Source organism: Clinocottus analis, unplaced genomic scaffold (assembly GCF_023055335.1).
Source record: "Clinocottus analis isolate CAN_PGR_092001 unplaced genomic scaffold, fCliAna1.0.p SCAF_9, whole genome shotgun sequence".
Taxonomy (NCBI): domain Eukaryota; kingdom Metazoa; phylum Chordata; class Actinopteri; order Perciformes; family Cottidae; genus Clinocottus; species Clinocottus analis.
In genome coordinates this window covers 1,453,318-1,469,842 of record NW_027176251.1, presented here as the reverse complement: position 1 = coordinate 1,469,842, position 16,525 = coordinate 1,453,318, and the positions used below count along the sequence as shown (strand labels likewise).

Below are 16,525 nucleotides of genomic sequence, written 5' to 3'. Positions count from 1 at the left end.
AAAAAAATTAGGGACCAAAAAAAAAAAAAATTAGGACCACAAATAAAAAGAAATTAGGGATAAAAAAATTAAGGACAAAAGAAATAAATAAATTAGGACCAAAGAGAAAAAAACATCTAAGCAAATCTTTTGCTTTCAGTCATCGTGAATAGTCTAATAAAAGCTCAGAATCAAAACCTGCAAAGATTCATGAAAGTTTAGATTTTGAGAAGTTTTACAGGTTTTAAGCTTAAGACTTGTCAAAGTACTTCATGACGTTTCTAGAGACTAAAGAGGAGTTCATTGTTTTTGTGTCATATGGGTTCAGTTTGTGTGGCAGTGTCCTTAATCAGGGAACTTAAACGATCCCTTTTTCTTTTTGAGTCAAGACAACATCCACAGGCAGAGGTGTTTGCATAAATTAAAATATGTTTGATGAGAAGATAAATGTTCTCGTTGGTCTGAGGGGAACCAGTTTGACTTGCTAAACCAGTTTCACTCACCAACGTTTTATTATATTGGTCGAGGGCTGATGGTTTGGTTCCACATTGTTTCTGAACCATCAATTATGAAACTATTTACCTTTATCTCGTTGGTGCCGCACGGTTCCTGGCCTCCACTCTTCCTGCACCTCTGATCTATACACTGAAAGATGTATCATACAATAATAATAATAATGATCATAATAATAATAATAATAATAATAATAATAATAATAATAAATCGTGAATCTGTAATTGCACTACAGAGAGAACCAACAAAATATGTGTTTGCTTCGTGCAGTGGGAAGGAACTTGATGGTTGAAGTGGAGGTGGTGGAGGAAGTCACAGAGTCGCAGTGTAGTTCATGTTTGATGGAACATGTTTGCACGACCTCTCTCTTCTCAGATCAGAGGACGTGAACAGAGTTACATTGAGAGTTACAGTAACAGACAAAACAATATAAATAGTTGTTACTATGATAAAATAGAATGAATGGACATATAATATAACATAACATAATATAACATAACAAAATATAATACAACATAATATAGTATAACATGTTTTAATTTAATATAATATAATATGATATAATATGACATATTTTAATATAATATAAAATAATATTATATAATATAACATAATATAATATAACACAACATAAAATACATAACATGATATAATATATTATAATATAATATAGTGGAGCATAACATAATATAATACAACGTGATAGTGGACTTCAACTACCGGCATGCATCGCTTCTGTTCTACCGCCAACCTCGTGACTGACGTCATGACGTCGGGCAAAAGATGGCGGCCTGGAGCGCAGTGAAAACAGAACACAGAGAATCTGGAGGCAGCTCTTCTTGAAGTATCGGGGTCGGGACCTGAACCCTCAACATGTCGGAGTCCTCAGAGACGCAGAGCGTTGAGCAGCGGCTGCAGCGCCTCAAGGAGCTCAACGACTTCACGGAAGACGCCCGGAAACAGCTGGACGCCATGTTTGAAGCGCTGGGATGGTCCATGGACTACAACTACAACCGGGTAACGTTACTAATGTATATGTCAATAAATATTGTGTTTATATATATATATATATATATATATGTATATATATATATATATATATATATATATATATATATGTATATATATGTATATATATATATATATATGTATATATATGTATATATATATATGGATGGATGGATGGATGGATGGACGGACTAGAAGTCCAATGCTGAGTAAAGGTGTAACGTTATATGTTGTTTCAGGACGCAATGGTGCAGTGTCCCTACGACGCAGACCACAGAGTCCCGGTGACGAGCATGGAGAGACACAAAGCCTCCTGCAGCCGGAGGAAGATGGGCTACTCTGCTGAGGAGGAGGTGAAGCGCACACACACACTTATACACGTACACACACTTACACTCTTCTATCATGAAGAGATCAATATGTGTGTGGTCTCTCCTCTGCAGGCGGAGATGTGCGACCCTTCTGTGTGCTACGAAAACAGCAACAGCGTCAGAAGCTTCACGATGGGTGAGTCCTCCTTCAGGACCGCGTCCTCTGATTCCAGCTCAAAGTCATCGAGGTTGCACTGAACTTTACACTTTATTATTTTTTCATCAGACAAATCCACACAGCACCAAGTGATCCTGCAGGCAAGGGCCGCTGCACCTCTCATGAGGATGGAGGGAGTCTTCTGGCAAGGTGTGTGTCCGCGCGTCAGAGAGAGAGAGAGAGAGAGATTGAATGAGAGACCTTAAATCATTGTAGTCCAAAGACATAACAGAAAGCGACAACAACATCCGGTTAAGAACCTTTACTCTCTCCAGCCACTAGATGTCGCTCGAGGTTTATTTAGATTAATCAACAGGTATCAGATAAAAACTCTCTCTTCAAATAGTTGGACACATGGAATAATAGCTTATTCCCCCCTGCAGGTCAGTACTCTGGCCAGCCGGTGGACGTTCCTCAGAACCACAAGCGCAGCGTGTGTGATCTCACCGTGGCCGACCGGCTGGCGCTGTACGAGCATGCGGTGCAGAGGGGGGAGGCGGCCTGTGGCGGCAATGAAGACCTCTACGTGGACCTGGTGTCCAAGCTGCAGAAGGGTGAGGACGCAGAGACCCTCCAGCTGCGGGGGTGTGCGTCGTATGCTCCTCCTGCAGGTTTAATACATGTTTGTGTTGTTGTTGTTGTGTAGACGAGGATCAGAACGAGCCAAAGACTCACCTGGAGCTGATGGCGGAGATGAGAGACTACAAGAGGAGGAGGCAGTCCTACAGAGCCAAGAACGTCCACATCACCAAGAAGTCCTACACAGAGGTACACACACACTCACTCACTCACACTCTATTACACACACCCTCTTACACACACCCTCTTCCACATACACACACTCTCACACACCCTCTTACACGTGCACACACCCTCTTCCGCACACTCACTCACTCACTCACACCCTCTTACACACACACTCACACTCTCTTACACACACACCCACACTCTTAAACAACACAGTTGTATCCTTATTATTGACTCTATAAATGTGATTAATAATGAATATTGATAAGTGATTGATCCCTGCAGGTGATCAGAGAGGTGATCAGAGTCCACTCAGGAGAGCTCAGCAGACAGTGGAGAGAGGAAGAGGAGGAAGAAGAGAAAGAGGAAGAGCAGCAGTCCACCAGAGCTGAGCTCTCCTCCCACAGGTGTGTTTATTTATAGATGCCACAGCACCGGGTGTCTGAGCCGTAGAAGCGCCTACGGAGGATTGAATATATAAATTATATATAATCATATGTTTGTCCGTCAGGCGGCGGCTGGAGGAAAAGCGATCGGCGTCGTCAGAGTCTCTGCTCTCTAAAGGCCGCCGGCATCGCAGCCGTGAGCGAAGCCCAGAGAGAGAGAGCAAGAAGAAGAGGAAGAAGAGAGAGAGGTGAGAAGTTATCTGGGTTTGTGGACTTGATGCCCTAAAGCATCTCCTGCTTTATGATCTGTTTGACTCTGAATGACCATCATTTCGTAAATAAAGTTCTGTACAACCAGAGGAGTCGCCCCCTTGTGGTCAGGAGAGAGAATGCAGCTTTGAAAACGTAAATAAAATGTTTTCGTTTCTTAATGTTTTCTCATTGTTTGCTTCGGGGATCCTCTCAGGGATTCCGGCTCCCCAGACGAACACCACCACCACCACGACCGAAAGAAGAAGAAGAAGAAAAAGAGGGAGGATAAAGAGAAGGAGAAGTGACGAAGTCCGGTCAGAAGAGGTCAAAAGGTCACCGTGGCCTTCGCCGGTTCAGCGACGTCACGCGTCAAAACAATTTAAGTTCGTCAACGAGGGGATTCTGGAAAGAAATAAAGTTTTGTGAACCCAACTAAAGGGTCCAGCTTTTTAAATTGACATGCCTGCCAGTCTTGAACAGGCCCCGCCCCCGCCGCTGCCTGATTGGCTGGGAGTGGTTCTCGAGGACAGACCACATGGAATGTTGGACAGGAGTGTCATAGCTGGCTGGCGTCCACCACGGGGTCAAAGTGTGGCCGTGCATGTGCGTGTGTGTGTGCGTGTGTGTGTAAAACTTTGGAAAGTTTTTCATTTTGAATTGTTGGTTTTTGAAATCTTGCGGCTGGCAATGTTTTATTCTGAAATCCATTTGAGAAATAAACTCTACTTTAAGTGTGCAGGTCATCATTTTAATAATACCTGTAATCATACTAACTTCATGTGGTCATTCTCTCTGCAAAGGTTGACTGATAAAGTCAAGCAGAACAAAGTTAGAGAGGGTTTAGAACTGAGAACATTCAGGTGAGGATTCATTGGGGGGTATTCTCTCTCTCTCTCTGTCTCTCTTTGTCTCTCTCTCGCTCCCTCTCTTCCCCACCCTCTGATGAAGCGGATCTTTGGCTTCAGGTATTTCTCACCCTGTCGAGACGCCGACATGGAGGACGGGATGAACAACGGCAACAAGAGAGAAGAGAGAGGATCCCCTCAGTGCCTTGGAACCTGAGGGATCCTGGAGAGGACAGAGCAAGAAGACAGGGAGGACAGAGGAGACAGAGCAAGGAGACAGGGAGGACAGAGAAGACAGAGAGGAGACCGAGGATAATGCTGTGAGCAGAGCTGCTGCATCAGGTCTGGTTTTGGTCCTGGTCTGAAGTCTGAATCCTGAAGGCATTCTGTGCAGGACCTGATCTGGTCTGAGGAGTCTGCAGCACCATGGAACCCCCCAGCAACAAGGTAAGAGGGATCTGGTTCCGGCTGAAGGAGTCTGGGGCTCCTGCAGGTCTTGTTCTGCTCGTGGTCCCCTGAGCAGCACCAGGAGTCCAGTTCAAGTTACTGACCTGAAACAGATTCTCACAGAGAAGATCTGTGCTGGAGGTCCAGCGAGCAGAGAGAAGTCCTTCACTGGATGAGGATGAGAGGTTCATGTAGAGATGTTAACGCTCAGACATGATGTTTAAACGACAACAAGAAGGACGGAGCAAACCACACCATTTTGTTTTTGTAGTTATTTATTTCTGGATATATATAAATATATGTTTGTGGTGGAAAGGCAAAAAATATATAATGAAGTGTTTGGAGCGATGAAGAGAAACTTTACTTTTGCAAAAAGTGACAACAAACTTTGTTGTGTTGTGTTGTTATGTTGTTGTGTGTTCATGTGCCAACATAACTGAACCATCACTGAGGCCTGAGAGCAGTTTAAAGGTCAGCAGACGTCTGTTAAGATCTCAAGTTTTACAGCCTGATCATGATCTTCCCGTAAATGTTTTACACATATGTTTTATATATGTTTTATACATACATATGTGTTCTATAAGCTTCAATTAAATGTTTTATTTAAGGGAAATAAGGCAAGCAGCAGTTTAGCAGCCCTTAAACATCTCTTACTGATAGCTCTTTGTAGTTTGACTTTCTAGAAGAAATCATACTTTCTTAATTCTTTGTTTGTTCTCACGGTTGAAAGCACTTAGTGTAAGTCTCTGTGGATATGTTATATGTTTTATATGTGTTTTATACATACATGCATGTTGAGAAACGAGCTGTTTTATACTGAACCGAGCTGGAACCCAGCAACGTTATAACTGTAAGCGCCTCTGGGGCCCGGAGGTCCTGCAGGTCAGGATGACTTTGTGCTCAAGAAACGAGACGCAGAGCAACCGAAACACTTTTGTTCTTTACACCACTTTGCTGCGCTTTACTGAATGAAATGTATTAAATATGATATTAAGTGGTATACATGGTATTAAATATGATATTAACTGGTATATACGATATTAAATATGATATTAACTGGTGTATATAAATATACACCAGTTAATATCATATTTAATACCATGGTACTAAATATAATATTAACTGGTATATATGGTATTAAATATGATATTAACTGGTGTATATGGTATTAAATATGATATTAACTGGTGTATATGGTATTAAATATGATATTAACTGGTGTATATGGTATAAAATATGATATTAACTGGTATATTTGGTATTATTCCCCCACAGGCGTCGCTCCTCTCGCAGCTCTTGGTGTTCTCGCTGCTCGTTGTGTCGTCGCTCTGCCAGGAGGAACATTCTGGACACTCAGGTACTTTCATCATCACCATCATCATCATCATCATCATCATCATCATCATCATCATCACCGTCATCATCATTCATCGTCAAAGTTATCAATTAATTTAATAATTGATTAATCGTTGCAGCTCTGATTCCATAAAAAGGAAAATTAAAGTTGCTTCTTGTTAATTTTGAAACGATGTTCTGTTAGAGCTGAATATATGCAAATGAAGTTGTATCTGTGCAAAAGATAGAAGATAATTTTGACTGATGTATGTTTCAAGGTGAGGAACACACCTACGAAGGCTCCGCGGTCGACCACTACGACGGCTCAGCTTTTCCTCGACCAGGTGAGCACCGTGACACCAGGCTCCATGGACAAAACAACTCATTTTACTTTCCAGGCCACACGGAGCCGCTGGTCTCCCGCCACCTCCACCTGTTAGTTTGTTTTCTGTTATTTTGTGACATCGGTGTTTTCAAAAGGTTTAGTTTTGGTTTCACAAAAGTCACTCAATGCCACAAACTCACCACTGGAGGCAGCAGTGGACCAGAAACGGCATTCTTCTGTGAGGTAAAAATCACAGATTTTATCAATGGAGTCTGGCAGAGAAAAGATATATGAATTACCTCAAACCACCTCTCCCCTAAACATCCTCTGATCCTTCAGGACTAGGATCAGGTCTAAATGTTGCCCCTCGTTCTCGTCCCCTCAGAGTATCCTCCCGAGCCGACCCACAGCTACGACGAGGACCGGCGGCGCGAGGAGGCGGACTACGACCCCTACGATCCAGAACCCACCCGGGTCACCATGATCACAGAGGAGGCCTTCCCCTACGCCACCACCGCCGAGTCCCACTACGCCAAGGAGGACACAGAGACCATGCAGGTCTCTACTGGCCCCCTTTCAGCACTAGGGCCCTTTAGCGGACTACACTGAAGCTATAGAGGACCAGGACTACACTGAGACTATAGAGGACCAGGACTACACTGAGACTATAGAGGACCAGGACTACACTGAGACTATAGAGGACCAGGACTACACTGAGACTATAGAGGACCAGGACTACACTGAGACTATAGAGGACCAGGACTACACTGAGACTATAGAGGACCAGGACTATACTGAGGTCTGTAGAGGACCAGGACTACACTGAGACTATAGACCACTAGGACTACACTGAGGTCTATTGAGGACTACACTGAGACTGGTTCAGGACCAGGCAGCGTTCCTCTCAGTATCAGCAGTGTGTATTTAGTGTGGTTCCCCTCTCGTGGTCCAGGTCCATTACCCTCCAGCGGGACCGGACCTCGACTCCTCGGAGGAGTCCGGGTCCGACGCGGCGCTCGGACCGGAAGCGCCGACCGAGTGCGACTGTGAACCCGGACAACCCGGATTCGCTGGCTTCGCGGGACCAAAGGTACCGACATTTGATTTGATTTCTTAGTTTATTGGTTTTATGACTTTTAATGATATACTAAAGTATTTTACTAAATTACTTTATTTTATTTATGTATTATTTTATTTTTATCCTATGGATTGGTTTCATTGTTTAATCTATTTTACGGTTTTATCACATGTATGTTTTGTCAGGGATCCAGAGGACTGCAGGGTAGAACCGGTGAGCCGGGAACTCAAGGCCGAGAGGTGAGCCTCAGAGAACCTGAGAGAACCAAACACTACGACTGCGTTTCATTCAAAGAGAGAACCTGAAACACAACGAGGTTCCTTCTGTTTGTGTTTACATGTTTACTTTTAGGGCTACAAGGGAACCAAAGGGGTTCGGGGCAGAGGAGGAGACACCGGACCAGTGGTCAGTAAACACCTGACCACAACACTGATATGTCTATTTTATAATATATATACACATATATATATATATGATCATTTATATATTTATTAAAAGGATCAAAACACACAACTTGGTAGGGACGTCATTGTTTTAGTCAACATCAAGAAAACATGAAGTAAACAAACTTGTGTGACCTTTCGACCTTTAATCTTTCGACCTTTGACCTTTCAGGGCGACGCTGGACCCGATGGAGACGACGGAGCGTCGGGTTTCTCTGGCGCCATGGTGAGCTGAAGACTAACTACCTGCAGCTGCTAGTGATGAAACGTGTAGTATATTATATTATAATAAAACACATATTATATTATAATAAAACATGTATGATATCATAGTATATTATTAAAAAAAACACATATTATATTATAATAAAACATGTATGTCTGAGGAGACATTTTGCATCCTGATACTTTTACTTAAATTACTTGTTCTTCTTCTTTTTCTTCCCCTCCTCCTCCTCCTCTTACTCTTCCTCCTCCTCTTTGTCCTCCTCCTCCTCTTCAGTAATAATATCTCTCTTGTTTCTAACAGGGAGAAACTGGACTAACAGGAGACCCGGGTGACCACGGAGAGCTGGGCCTGAAGGTACACTTATCCTAAAGTCAAATATTAAACATAGATATTAAATATAAATATTACTGCTTTGTATATGAAGCGAGCAGTTGGTTAATCAACATGTGACTTGTTCCTGTTGACAGGGAGACGTCGGGATGGAGGGACCAAGAGGGGGAGTCGGGGGGCCCGGTGAGACTGTAAGGAAACAACATCCTTCATAATAACACACTCATAGCAATAATGCACTCATAGTAATAACACGCTTATAGTAATAACATGTAAAATCAGTGTTAGTTTATTATTTATTGAACTTGTTTGTTATAATTTATATTTCAGGGCCCTCGTGGTGGCGCTGGGTCTCCAGGACCGAAGGGAGGTCCAGGTATCCAGGTGAAGACCAGCCCCAAACACTCACGCTGAATTTTATTCATATTCATTGATTAGATTTTATTGTTCTTGAAAGTGTGAAAGATATTTAGGTTTTATTTTACTTCGTTATTGTAAATTAAAGCTTTTTTTCTGTGAACATTTATAGCTACATTTTGAATAATAATCTACAAGTAAAGTATAATTTTATAATATATGTTTTGTTGACCTGTTGTTGTTATTGTCTTGTTGACTTTTTGTTTTGTTGTCTTGTTGACTTGTTGTGTCTTCAGGGCTCTCTGGGGGACCGGGGCCATGAGGGTCCTCAGGGACGAGACGGACTGAAGGTAAAATATTAAATAACACAAATAACTTGTTAATTAATGAACTAATTAAGTGATTATGACTTTAAATGTCACAAAATCAATATTCTAAAAAAATTAACAAATTGACTTAATTTGACAAAATGTATATTTGAGTTTAATTTGCATCTTTATTTATTTACCTTGGTATCCATTCCTATTTATTTGCTCTTCACATATTTATTAATGCCAAACTATTGATTTTACTACATTACTGTGAATTAAATCATATATATTTAATATTAATAAATCCTATTGTTTTTACAGTGCAGTCACATATTGACAATATGTATATTTAATATTATTAATTAATCATATGTTTACAGTGCAGTCACAGAGTGACAATATGTATATTTAATATTAATAAATCATATTTTTTACAGTGCAGTCACATATTGACAATATGTATATTTAATATTAATAAATCATATTTTTTACAGTGCAGTCACATAGTGACGTTGAGTCTTTTCCCTTCAGGGGCAGATCGGCGCTCCAGGGTTTCCTGGTGACCACGGCGACAGCGGTTACACCGTGAGTCTATTCAGAGATAAAATATTATTATTAATAATAATACTATCAAACTTTCTACAATTGTTATTTGTTTTGAAGACTTTAAAGATTTAAATCATAAAGTTCTCAGCTGTGAGGTCAGAGTCACTTCAAGCATTCTAATATCATGTTTTATATTGTTTATTATGGGATGTTTTATGTCTTTGCATGTTGGTGAGTTGTTCTTGGTGCTCGAGAAATTATTATTATTATTTATTTACTGATTTTAATAAAACTTCTTTATCGATTACTCCTGAGACGTATTAGTGATGGTAATATGTTATTATTTATTGTTTTTAATAAAACCTCCTTTATTGATGGTTATATGTTATTATTATTCATTTATGGATGTTTGTGGTCCTCAGGGTTACCGTGGGCAACCGGGATCCATTGGACCAAATGGAGCAAAGGTACACACACTTACTTTATTCATACTGTCTGTGTGTGTGTGTGTTTGTACGTTCAGTGTGTGTTTGTGTGTGTTTTAGTTTCTTCATGACATCATCCTGTGAAACCCCTCGTTGGTGTCACAGAGTCTCGATGTATTTATATTCAAGTTTAATTCGGTCGTGAGAGGATCAACAAGAAATAACTCAGCCAGCGCTGACCCCGCTGAACTGCATGCTGGGTACACGGCTGAAAAATCCCACTTCTGAATTTTAGGAATCTTTAAAATGCATGATACACACACATCCAGAACTCGATACTGGAAGTGTTTTCTGCTGAAACTCGTCTGGGCAGCACCAGGGAAGAACAGAAAGTACATGAAAACTTCCCAAAGTATTTTTGGTCGCTTAGAGGACTTATTCAGCTTGTTGCATTTTTGTCCTCATCAACATAAAAACATATAAACATATAAACAATTAATAAATACATAACATACTTCAATATGAAACCAAAACTGCAGTAAAAGTAAACAAAAAGTGAAAGTTCCTGTGATGAGAGAAGGTCAAATACCATAATGAAGATGAGCGAGTGAGAGTGAGAGAGAGAAAGAGAAAGAGAGAGAGAGATTGAATGAGAGACTTTAAATCATTGAAGTCCAAAGACATAACAGAAAGCAAAACCTGTCAGAAACAAACTTTATGAAAAACACTTCAATCTGATTGGATGATTTGATCTCAAGTTGCCTTTTCTTCCCTTCTTCTCTCTCAGGGCGGTGAAGGGTTCGGCGGCCTGTCGGGCAGCGACGGCGAGCCCGGAGAAGACGTGAGTTGATTAGAGTTCTGTCGGCCATCTTTTTTGTCGGCCATCTTTGGTTCTGTCTGCCATCTTTGCCCCCCTGCTCCTGTGTTCACCCTGCTGTTGGTCCTCCTCAGGGTCCCATTGGAGTCCCGGGCGTGATGGGAGAACCTGGTCAGTTTGGATATAAGGTACCGAACATTTCCACACGGGAAATTACATTCATGCTTTTAATAATGTCTACTTCAGTTCAGCGGCAACTAGAAACACTCATATCTTAAAGGGACAGTGGTGATGTTCAGGAGTGTCCTAACAAAATCAAGATCACTATTTTTAGAGTACTCCCCCTGTTTACCGTTGCTGTCTAAGCAACGGTAAAGTGTATTGTAAATATAGCCAACATTAAATGTAGGTGGTCAGTTTATTATCTGGTTCAGTTGAAATATGTGTCAATATGGAGATGAAAGGAAATGTGTGTTACAATGACATCACTCAGCTTTTCGTTCATTCGTCTCACAGCGAAAGAATTTGAAGCATTTTGTATTCATTGGGTGGATTTTACATTTCCAGCGAGTCATCTATTGTGTTATGGATGAATGACCTCATCTCTCCATTGTCATTGGCTCGCCCATACATTTTGCTTCCTGTCTGATCTCAGGATTCTGAGTCAGTTCTGAGTTAAAATCATGAGAGAAACTAATCGCTTCTCCTCTTTATCCAACAGAAGATTCATTTTGAGAGAAAATCACCGGCTTGAACATGAAATGTAGTTTTATTTTGAAAGGTGAGCGTCATGGCGTCTGTTCTTCTTCTGCAGGGCGGGAAGGGGGATCCGGGCGTGAAGGGTCCTCGCGGCAGAGCGGGCGCCGTGGTGAGTTGACTCTGAAGTCGCGGGTTTTATTCCAGACTCGAGCGAGAGTTGTTTCACAGGTGCAGCGTGTCGCTACCTGAACACACGAGGGGACGGCCGACAGTCAGCAGGCGGAGAAACTACAAACTAACAATGAAACATGAATTTAAGTGAACGAGACAAACATTGTGTTCGGGTCTCCTCCTGAATGATGATCAGGATCCTTTCTGCAGCAAAAGACACAAAAACAAGCGAGAAAAGACAATATCCTGAAAGTAAATGAATTATTATTTTTATAGTTTAACATTATAAAAAGAGAAACAGAAATCTGTCAAACTGAGTTCCTTCTTTTGTTCCTACTTGTTGTCAGATGAGAACTGATTTCACTCACAATAATGACCTTTTAAATGCTTTTAAATACTCTGAAATACTTTGAAATACTCTTAACTACTCTTTTAATATTTTTTTAAATATATATTTATATATATATATTCATCATGAATCCCGTCATCAGTGTTTTTCTGTCTGTTGGTTCTACAGGGAGCCGAAGGAGAGCGAGGAGATGCCGGAGTGCCGGGTACGCAGGGATCACAGGGACTGCCAGGCCAGACGGTGAGCTCAACGCGACCCACAATGCACTCTGATATTCATGTTTCATTATGATGACATGAGGTAACACAACATGAATTTCTCCCAGGGGTCCAAAGGGGAGACGGGGCCCGACGGAGTCACGGTGAGTCCAGACGTTGTATTTATTGTTATTGTTAGAGTGTGAATCTCTTTGGAAACAACTTGACTTTATTTAATGACGTAACTCGAGGAAGCCGTCAGCTGTTCCTCTTTCACCACATATTGTTGTTGGTGTTTTCCCTGCAGGGTGCAGCAGGGAAAAAGGGCCCTACAGCTGCTAAAGGACAAAAGGTCTGATGATAAAACTTGTCATCTCATTTCACTTCCTGTTTCCTGTTTCCTGTTTCCTGTTCCCTTCACTAACGAGCTACTTCCTTCTACTTGTCGCCTTACAGGGAAGCCAGGGAGATGGTGGAGATAAAGGACAGGTGTGCGCCCACACACACACACACACACACACACACACACAAAAGGAAAATAAAAAGTGTGAAATAAAGTTGATCTTTGGTGGGGTTTTTACGTTTACTTGTTTGTTTGTTTTCACCAACTTTAAACAGCGTGGACCGAAAGGCAGCGTCGGCCGCGTCGGCGTCCCGGGCCCCGTCGGACCGCCCGGCGTCCCCGGCACCAGAGGAGAGCGCGGCGCCATCGGTGACCTCGGAGTTAGAGGTCAAGCCGGACCCAAAGGAGTCCCGGGGCCCTCTGTGAGCAACACTTTGTGCAGTAAAAACCAATCTGAAGACGGAGCGATGGTTATATTACTCTGTAAATCATAGCTTGTTTTAGGAAGAAAAGTAAAGAACTGCTGTATTTGGATGTATTGAACATCATAAGTAATCTACAAGGGAAATATATGGTTTGGTACACCTCGTGGTTTGTGTGTGTGTGTGTGTGTGGTTCAGAGGAGGTAACCCAGTGGTTTCCGTGCAGGGTCCCGGTCTGACGGACGAGCAGGTCCTGCAGCTCTGCAGGGGCGTGGTCACAGCCCAGATCTCCCAGTACGCTTCCTCCATCCGGGCCAAGTGCTCCCAGGGCTGCCCGGTCAACAACCGGACCCTCATCGGACCGCCAGGAGCCACTGGGGGGGCGGGGCCACCGGGGAAATCTGTAAGTTCTGTGTGTGTGTGTGTGTGTGTGTGTGTGTGTGTGTGTGTGTGTGAGACTTCATGGACTTTAATTAAAGCATCACTGCTCCACCAATCAGGGCAGAGCAGGGAAGGCCGGTGTGAGAGGGTCCAGAGGGTCTCCAGGTGACCGAGGCCTGGAGGGGCAGGAAGGAGCGCCGGGCGACAGAGGTACGACACACACTCCTCTCCTCCATGTTTCATGGGTTTAAGATTCTATGTCATGTTTTTTCAGATGATGTAATCCCTTTGAATTAACAGCATTTACTCCATCTGTGTCCTTGATCTTTGCCCTAAATGAACTGTCAAAAATGAATAAACTGTCTGTAAATACAAACACAGTTATCGTTGGAACAATAAAGAAATCAGTAATTCAAGGGGGAATAAAATCGCTAAATTTGGGGAGCAAAAGAAGACTTTGAACACGTTGTTTTCCATCTCCAACCTGAAAAGAAGCTGTTCATCCTGAATGCAGCTCTCTGGTCTTTGGTCAACAGGTCAAAAGGGACCTAAAGGCAGCTCAGGTGATCCAGGTAAAGGCCTGGCGGGGCCCGACGGACCACAAGGCCCCAGAGGTGCGACGCTCCCTTATTTGCTACTTATTTTTACATATTTTTACCATTACTTTTTCATGATTCAGCTTCGTTCAATTTAACTCAATCAATTTCTGTGAGGGCTGCTTTTTGTGTATTTTATGGGACAGGAACATTTTGAATATTATAAATTGGACCGAATGGAAGAAGTGAAATTAAGAACAAAACATTTACGATAAAAAAAAACCTTGAAAATGTGTTATTATTTTGATAGGAAGCAAGTTATTATATTGCACCACAGATTGGACACATCTTAATTTTTTAGTAAGATAAATAAGGTACTTATAAATCATAAGATCCCAAGAGAAAATAAATAAAACGCATTCCTACCTGATCATTCCTGTATTCTACATCACTTTATGTCCTTTACAAATTGTTTAATATAATTTCCCTTTTTTGAGAATGTACAATATACATTTTTTGTTGTAATGTTTCTCTCCACAGGTCTGCCGGGTCACCCAGCAGAACCCAAAACCGGCATGGAGGGCCCTCGAGGCCCCCGCGGCTTCCCCGGTGCGGTTGGCCAGTCCGGCGCGCTCGGGGTTGCGGGGGTGCCGGGTTTCTGCGAGGCGCGGGACTGCAGCATCCATGCGCCGGTGGCGCGTAAAGAGCAGGGCCTGGTGAAAGGACCGCTCAGCGCACAGACCTGAAAACCTCCGTGAGATAAAACGTCAAGAGATTGAACTGGTGGCAACTTCAAGGTTCTAAAGAATGAAATAGATTTCAGACAATAGTTTGTTTAAAAGCTGCAAATGATTCAACCCTCCATTGGAAATGTCAGAGGACCAAGTGTCGCGCCCTGCGGGACTCCGCTCCGTAAGAAAAGGGAAACTAGAAAAGACTTTTACAGCTTTGACCAGGAACAATGACATGTTTGTTTAATTTTATGAAACCACTGAAGGATTCCCCACCATTGCATTCTTCCTTCAGTTTATTTTTATTTTCAGTTTCCCCAAAAGTCACAATGAAAAAAAAAGAAAAAGTGCGATGTAAATATTTTGTAAAGTATCTCAACAACATGTGCTGTGCGCTGAAATATGTTTCAGATAAACTGACAGTTTTGTCTTTCTTCAGTCTGAAGTGTTTGAAAGAGTTTGTTCTTTTAATATTTCGGTTCCAGACTTCTGAATCTTTAAATAATCTTCTTTTATGATTATCTGGCTAGTAAACTAGTAATCTGATCATTGTTTTGTATGTTTCAAAGTGACATCATCACTCTGATTTAGAACTGCAAAGTATTAAAAGTATGAATATTTGTTTTGAACTCCTGAGAAAATAAACTCCAGTTTAAATGAATAATTACATTTGTATCCATTATTTAATTTAATTAAGTTTTAAATTGTAATCATCGTTCAAATCCCACTGAGATCAGCTGCTGATGGCTGTCACATCAACAATTTTTAACTAGATGACAGAGCTGACAAAGACCGATGTACAAATTAAATCATCGCTGTGGAGGAGATGTAATTGAGCAAAAATGAGGGATTTTAAATTTAGCTTCTGAAAAAATTAAAAATTTCACATAGTAGCAGAAAAATAATTTTGAGTGGAAATCTTTGATACAAATTGGGCAAAATATTCACATTTTCATGGCATTGTAAATTAAATATTCCATTCATTTAAAGAAATATTACAGATTGCAAAGAATGTTTTCAAGACTTTATTGCTTTTTTTTTTAAAACAGAAAAGTAACAAGAAAACAGAAAGAAGTACACAAAAGGACTCACACATCACAGTCCAAATTCATTGTCAGTTGATTTATGTTGACTATAAAGATTTAAAAAGGTATTCTATGTTTCATTCAGAAGGAATCACATTCTCATAAATAGTGTAAATAAACATTCCTTCAAACTCTCAAGAGAAACAAGTGAATGCCGTAAACTTGAAACATTCTGTCAGCACCTTGGCAGATAAAAAAACCTACAACAAAACATCACTAAAATGATTTGCAAACAGTTTCTAACTATAGCACACATTGAGTTACTTGCAACTTCTCTTCTGCAGCAGTTTCCCAATCTAGCTTTCGACTTTCGATTTGTTCCAAGACTTTAAAAAGTAGCAGTTAAATAAACCTTAAAATACTATTTCCCTCGTTGGTATTTTCTTTACTGGCCTTCATGTGTGAAAAAACCTCGGCTTCCAGTCAGAAGTTCCTGCTTCACTTTCGTTCAGTGCTTTGAGGTTCGATATGGGCTGTTAATAATTAATGCACACTTCTTCAATAAACCTTTAAAATCAGCATCTTTAAACAATCCTGACCTTCACATGGAGAGAGCGGGATTGTCGCTGCTTCCTTTTTGAAATACAGAGAGAGAATTCTCTCTTTTCCTGACTGGGATCAATAAATCATTGATCACAGGATGACGTTTGTCTTATTGTTTGTCCTTCACGCCATTTGGATGGACTCAAGCCCAGCAGACTGACGTCTAA

General features: G+C 41.4%; 2 protein-coding genes across 2 annotated transcripts; both read left to right on the top strand.

Annotated features, from left to right (window-relative positions):
* Positions 1-1,260: 1,260 nt before the first annotated feature.
* Positions 1,261-4,036, top strand: snrnp48 (small nuclear ribonucleoprotein 48 (U11/U12)). The gene is made up of 9 exons (XM_068569016.1): positions 1,261-1,509; positions 1,740-1,853; positions 1,944-2,007; positions 2,098-2,178; positions 2,412-2,582; positions 2,675-2,796; positions 3,061-3,182; positions 3,287-3,409; positions 3,628-4,036. Exons 1-9 carry the CDS (start codon positions 1,366-1,368, stop codon positions 3,716-3,718), a joined length of 1,032 nt encoding a protein of 343 aa, XP_068425117.1. The 5' UTR covers positions 1,261-1,365; the 3' UTR covers positions 3,719-4,036.
* A 648-nt stretch (positions 4,037-4,684) lies between these two features.
* On the top strand, positions 4,685-14,745 carry zgc:113232 (uncharacterized protein LOC541546 homolog). The gene is made up of 25 exons (XM_068569681.1): positions 4,685-4,705; positions 5,981-6,137; positions 6,319-6,384; positions 6,751-6,923; positions 7,318-7,455; positions 7,629-7,682; positions 7,795-7,848; positions 8,059-8,112; positions 8,416-8,469; positions 8,583-8,636; positions 9,099-9,152; positions 9,645-9,698; positions 10,082-10,126; positions 10,872-10,925; positions 11,036-11,089; positions 11,716-11,769; positions 12,289-12,360; positions 12,446-12,481; positions 12,625-12,669; positions 12,774-12,806; positions 12,936-13,082; positions 13,309-13,485; positions 13,583-13,673; positions 14,000-14,077; positions 14,540-14,745. The coding sequence occupies exons 1-25, from the start codon at positions 4,685-4,687 to the stop codon at positions 14,743-14,745; spliced, it is 2,025 nt and encodes a 674-aa protein (XP_068425782.1).
* The last annotated feature ends 1,780 nt before the right edge of the window (positions 14,746-16,525 follow it).